This window comes from Syngnathus floridae, chromosome 6 (genome assembly GCF_059516105.1).
Source record: "Syngnathus floridae isolate MCC-2025c chromosome 6, RoL_Sflo_1.0, whole genome shotgun sequence".
Taxonomy (NCBI): Eukaryota; Metazoa; Chordata; class Actinopteri; order Syngnathiformes; family Syngnathidae; genus Syngnathus; species Syngnathus floridae.
The window spans coordinates 3,412,224-3,418,556 of record NC_142418.1 but is presented as its reverse complement, the minus strand read 5'-3'; the positions used below and the strand labels follow the sequence as shown (position 1 = coordinate 3,418,556).

Below are 6,333 nucleotides of genomic sequence, written 5' to 3'. Positions count from 1 at the left end.
ATAAAAACCACGACTTATAGCCCGAAAAATACGTTATGTAATTTTTTTATTTCATGCATTGTGTTGGCTTTGTTGTTTGAACAAAGTGATGTTCATACACGGCTCATATACCAGTAAAAAACAATTGAATTTGAAAAAAAAAAAAAAAATTTCACAAGAGGTTCGGTGAATGCGCATATGAAGCTGGTGGGGTTCGGTACCTCCAACAACGTTAAGAACCACTGGCCTAAGCAGACATGTCCACATGCATTTTTGGTCGGCTGAAGTTTGCGATGGATCAGGACGGTGCCAATTCGATAACAGCAGAATGCCTGTTATCAGAATTCCGATGACCTACATCTTTCACATCCTCTACAGACAGTATTGCTAGGCACACCACTTTCCACTCATTCCGGGGATCTAAGTTGTATCCAGCAGAGGGGCAAGGGGTGTGCCCCCCGCCTCCATCCTTGCCGAAAAATTTGTAGATGGACTCGAGAGACAAGCTCACTAATTCCATAATTAGGTTTTGGAAAAAAATATACAGGAGGCTAGAATAAGTTGAGACGGAGGACAGCACACAGACAGTCAGCAAGCAGGGAAGAAGCAGGAGCAGAGCAAGAAGTGTGTGCCTTCGTTCAGAGCCAAGCAAGATAAAAAAAAAAAGTCCACACAAACCGTGATTTCAGATTTTTTATTAGTATCATTTGTGATTACATTGCATACTATGTATTGTTTTAATAGTCTAAAATAGTACATTGCATTTGACATTTCTCAGAAGCATTTCATCTCTTGTGACCTCTGTCAAATGATTGTATTGTATTGGGCTCAAACTGCCAGAGACATTACTTTTGGTTAAAATACACTAATCCTCTGAAGCATTTGCATAAATAGAATAGTCAGTAATTTCAAACAGAAGATACATACATTTTAATAATGAAGAAAAGAATAGAGAACCTACAGAGGCAAAGGATGCCAGTAGTACTGCTTCAAAGGATGATAAAAATCATACAACAAAATACAGTACAGAAAATCGGAAAAAGAGGAAACTGATTTTTTTTGCATCAGGCGTTCAAAAGCAGCATTCTGTCAGGGTTAACAATGGCAAAATCCTTGTACATTTTGACAAGGCCACATATTTAAAAGAACAATATGACAACAGAATAAGAATGGGCAACAAAACATGAGTTGTGTACATTTTATTTATATCTGTTTTGCATTGTTAGTAAATATCCCATTATCTAGACTGAAACAATAAACCATAAGTACTTCAAAAAGACATCTATTAATGACATCTTAAAGAGGTGGTGTTGGGATGAGTAAGAACAAAATAAACTGTAGGTTCCATCATTATAATACAGGTTTTTACTAGATACAAAGTTGACTGTACAAATATGTTACCACAGATTAGTAGTTATGGATAGGGCTGGATTATAATCTTTTAAGACTTTGAAAATGTGTGAACATTTTAAATTTTAAGTTGCAGCTACAAATAAAATATAACATTTATATAAATATTAACATTTCAAAATTGTGAAAACAACTCACTCTATTTTAGTGTCATCAAGAATAAAATGAATTGTATCAACAGCATAGGGAACCCAAACAGCGACTGACATCTGACTAAGAATCTAAAAGAATCATTAGAATTAATTTGCTATACATAGTGGATGTTGGCAAGTTAAAGTTTCAATAACTAAACATTTTACAAAAATGTCAAACATTTGTCAAAACCTAATCACTGTGCGCCATGGGACCATAAATTTTAAAACTGTTATAAACGCATAATTGTTAATGTCTTTAAAAAAAAACGTTTAATCTGCACTCAAAAAAGAAAAATGTGGTGGTAGTTTGTTAAGCACAGACACGTGGTGGTATGACAAAGAAAAGCAGCACCAATTTTTAGGTGAGCTTGAGAGTGAGAATTTCTATCCAGGAGAGTTTAATTATACTATCTTCATTGTATATTTGCTGTCTTACATATATTCTTTTTTTTTTCAATTGCGGCCCACGGGACAATAGTTTGTGGCACTCGCCTTAATATGAAAGTTTAATGTTAGAGTGGTCTGCAATTTTGATATGAATGGTTGTGTGCTAATTCGAATGTGTCTTTTTGGGAGCACATACAGTGGTACCTCTACTTATGACCGCCTATACTTACACACCTTTCGAGATACGAACCGGGGCCTCACGATTGGTTTCGCATCTACTTACGAACCAATTTTCGACTTTCAAACTGAAGCCCCCATCCTTGTCTCCTTTGCTCTGCCATTCCCTGTTCGTCTTGGCGCGTTAGCAGCCTTAAAACAAGTATAGTGTTGTCGAGTATGTCTCCTAAGACTATCAATATGAAATTCGAAATCGGCAAGTATGTCTCCCAAGACTATCAGTATGAAACTCGAAATTGTAAAGGAGCATGGCGAAGTACTGTATTGTAAAGGTCGCAATGGATTATAGCCGTTGTACCAAAGTAAGTACCGTGAAAATCGGTATCCCCTGCGGCAGGAGCGGGCACGCATTGAGTGAAGGACGGAAGCTGTTGCCCTGCGGAAGACTGTACCACCTTGTTTTCAATTAAAAACATGAAGAACACACTTGTGTGTTTGTCAATTTCCATCTTTAGACGCAACGTTTTTTTTTTTTAAGTTCTCACTTGTGTTGTGCACGGGTTGCGCTCAATGACCACTCACACAGTCGGAAAACTCAATTGCACCAAAACGTAATGATGAATACGTGACCACATTGCAAGGAGTACGTGGAAGCATACAATAATTTATTAGTCTGACTTTTTGTCTTCTCTGGAGTATTTTTAGCAAGTGTAGAAGATTAGAACAGGTTCCCCCCTCCCCAAGCAAAGTTAGGAGGTCAAGAATAAAGTGACATTTATTTTTTGTTATAAAAATTTCAAAAAGCAAAAATAAAACTGTTGTTTTGGGTTTCTGTGTGTTTTACACAGAGCAATAGGGACAAGGTGATACTTTTGGGATACGCATTATTTGCTTTTACATTGATTCCTATTGAAAACATTGCTTCTACTTACAAACGTTTTTACTTACAAACCCGATCGTTGAACCAGTCAAGTTTGTAAGTAGAGGTACCACTGTAAGTGCATTTGATATACAGTGTACGGGCCCGAGGAAATAGCTTATGGATCTATGGTTACACAAAAGTATTAACAGGTGAAAGGATTAACATCGACAAAATTGTTGCTATGCCTCTGTGAAGAACCAAAAAACCCAAAGTGGTAACAGAAACGTGAATCTGACAAAAGTAATAATAAATGAAAAATTAATAAAAAATTAACCAGAGAAATCAGGCATTGCTTTCGAGTTGTGGTTCTAGTTCAACATTGTGTTTTAAAAATGATACCATCTGGAGAAAAAACTCAGTTTATGTATGAAGAGTGGGCCAAAACACCTGCTGAGAGGTGCTTAAGTTTCAACTGGAATTTACACAAATTGTCTGATTGCAGCATTTGTTTAAACTAGTTTTTAAAAATACTTCTGTTGTACCACAATACAAAATCGATGTTTAATTTTTGTTGGTTAATTTTCATCGAATTTTTAGATCCGATTACTTTGAACATATCCGAGTTACTCTGACCACTGTGGATTTGTATTTAATTAACAGAGGGATATATATATACTATATAGTATATATATACGTATATATACTATATAGTATATATATATATATATATATACGTATATATGTATATGTGTATGTATATATATATATATATATATATATATATATATATATATATATATATATATATATATATATATATATATAAGTAAGGTCACCCAATTGGAATCAAGAGGAATAGAAAATGGATGGATGGACGTAAATGAGGTAATAATTAGTCACACAACATCTTGAAAAAAACTCATGTCAAATTCAATGTCAGCAAGTCAAACTAAGAAAAAAACTAATAACACGTAATTTGGATGCCACAAAAAGTGTAATACTGTTTGTGCTACTTTTAAAGTATCACCCCATCCCCCCTTGCCCCGATTGTTCATTAAATAAAGAAATTACCTAAGACAGTGAAGTGTGTTTGCCAGACAGGGACAAGCAGCCAGAAAGAAGCATGAGTAAAACAAACACACCGACATCTGGTATCTGCTTTGTTTGCATAGTTTCTGCATGTTTTATTGCATACTGACTGTAAAAGTCTTGTCGTGTCACTTTCTGATAAAAACAAACTAACCAAAAATCTGATTAAACAAGTTAAAAGTACACTGGAAGGCTGCTCTGGAATGCTCGGCAAATACAACTATGTTATTGAGTCACTCATGAGGCCACCATTTGTTGATTGTCTAAAATTCTTCATCCTAACATTTATTGAGTAAAACATGACTTATTTGAGGTCACATAAGCATTCACCTTGCCGTTTGCATGCAAGTCATTTATACATAAACGTGACTAGAATCACACACTTTTTGTCTACGCAGATTCTCCTGTCCAGACTTGGCCCTTGTACGTTTCCTCAAAACTGAGAATGTTATCTAAATCTGTGAATATGAACAACTTTTTAAATGTGAAAATAATTTATTTTGTGGATAAGTCAGATTTGCAAAAAGTTCTAGCTAAATTAAAAATTTGAAGGATATGATGTTTTACATATTGTCTATATGTGGTAAATCTAATAAACATATCTACTCAAGTTATTTAATGAATGGCAGCACGGTGGACGACTGCAGAGGTCGTGGGTTCAAATCTGGGTTCTACTCCCTGTTTGAAGTTTTCTATGTGCCTGCGTGGGTTTTCTCTGGATATTCTAGTATCATCCCAAAAATATGAATGGTAGGTTAATTGTACACTTGAATCATCCCAAGGTCTGATTCTGCGTGTGTGTGTTTGTTGTTGTTGTTTGTGTGTGTGCGTGTGTTTTTGTATGGTTGTCTATGTGTGCCCTGCAATTGCCTGGCAACCAGTTCAGGGTGTACCCCACCTACCGCCCCCAGACAGCAAGCCTGCGACCCACGTGATAATAAGCAGTTAAGATAATGAATGGATGAATTCAATTAAGACTGTGCTTATGATTATGCTTTGGCAGCCTATTGCTGATTTTACCTTAACTTATACTGCACTGTAACTCCGTTCCTGTTTTATTTGATTTTTACTGATTTTAATCAACTGTTTTCAATGGTTTTTTAAAATGTTTTTAACTGTACCTTGATGCTTTTAATGTTTTATTTTTCTTTGATGCCTTCATGTCTTGTGTGAAGCACTTTGGATTGCCTGATTGCTGAAAAGTGCTATACAAATTGCCCTTGCCCTTGCCCTTGCCCTTGCCCTTGCCTCGCCTCGCCTCGCCTCGCCTCGCCTCGCCTCGCCTCGCCTCGCCTCGCCTCGCCTTGCCTTGCCTAGAAGGTGCGTGAAAGTCATTCGCCGATGCGAGAATCTGCGCAGTCAGAAGTGTGTGACTTTTCGCTCCTATGGACACGGGATAATATGGCCCATAACATCTAAATTGATCAGTATATGATCACTGGAATGATAAAAGCTTTTTTAATTGATACAATTCTGAGAGTTTTAAGTAAAGTGCTACTTTAAGACTTGACAAAGCTGCTGTGGGATAGAAAGTGGAAAGGAAGGCACATTTCTATGAGAGGGTAGAGTGAGTGGTAGTGAGATGTATGCCCGTGATGTCAGGTCCAATGGAACTATAAAGCTGTGAAGATTTGTAAGGGTATCATCATCATCTTTTGCTCAAGGTGTGCCTGGGCTCATTGGTGAATAGGTAACTCAGGTTGATGTGATTTGCTTCATGTGAGCAAGCCCATACGAGTGAGTTTGGCTGAAAGGAAAGCATGGAGGACAAACACAACTGGCTTTGGACCCGAGTGGAGGTCAAATACCTATTAGGGGAACAATAAAAGGACAGAAAATGGGACAAATGTTATTAGCAGTGGATTTTGGATTAATCACATCTTGAAACATCGAGACAAAACTGAGTAATCTACTTGGCTACAACCAGCTTTCCCCTATCCCCTTATGCAACACTCTACCCTAAGTCGGAGACCAGCAAATTTGTTTGCACATGACCCCTACAAATTCCTTAGCGTTTGTCGCACTGATGAGACAATATGAAAGCTTACAAAAGCTAATGGAGAGAACCACACTTTGATTTGTATTTTCCTGTATCTATCCATTCTCTTCTGCTAATCCAGGGTCAGGTCGTGGAGGCAGCAGCTTTAGCAGGGAGGCCAAGACCTTCCTGTTCTCAGCCACGTCTTCCAGCTTTTCCCAAGAAATCCCAAGGCGTTTACAGGGCAGCCAGTCTCTCTAGCATCTCCTGGGTCATCCTCTGGGTCTCTTCCCGATGGGACGTGCCAGGAGGTATTA

At 37.4% G+C, this 6,333-nt stretch overlaps 1 protein-coding gene across 2 annotated transcripts in view; it reads right to left on the bottom strand.

Annotated features, from left to right (window-relative positions):
• Nucleotides 1–659: 659 nt before the first annotated feature.
• Nucleotides 660–6,333, bottom strand: part of sntb2 (syntrophin, beta 2) — a 180,702-nt gene continuing 175,028 nt past the window's right edge. For both annotated transcript variants that reach the window (XM_088377780.1, XM_088377781.1), the window contains exon 7: nt 660–5,846. In XM_088377780.1, coding sequence (XP_088233906.1) covers nt 5,754–5,846 — 93 coding nt within the window. In that variant the 3' untranslated portion in view covers nt 660–5,753. The remainder of the gene's footprint in view (nt 5,847–6,333) is intronic.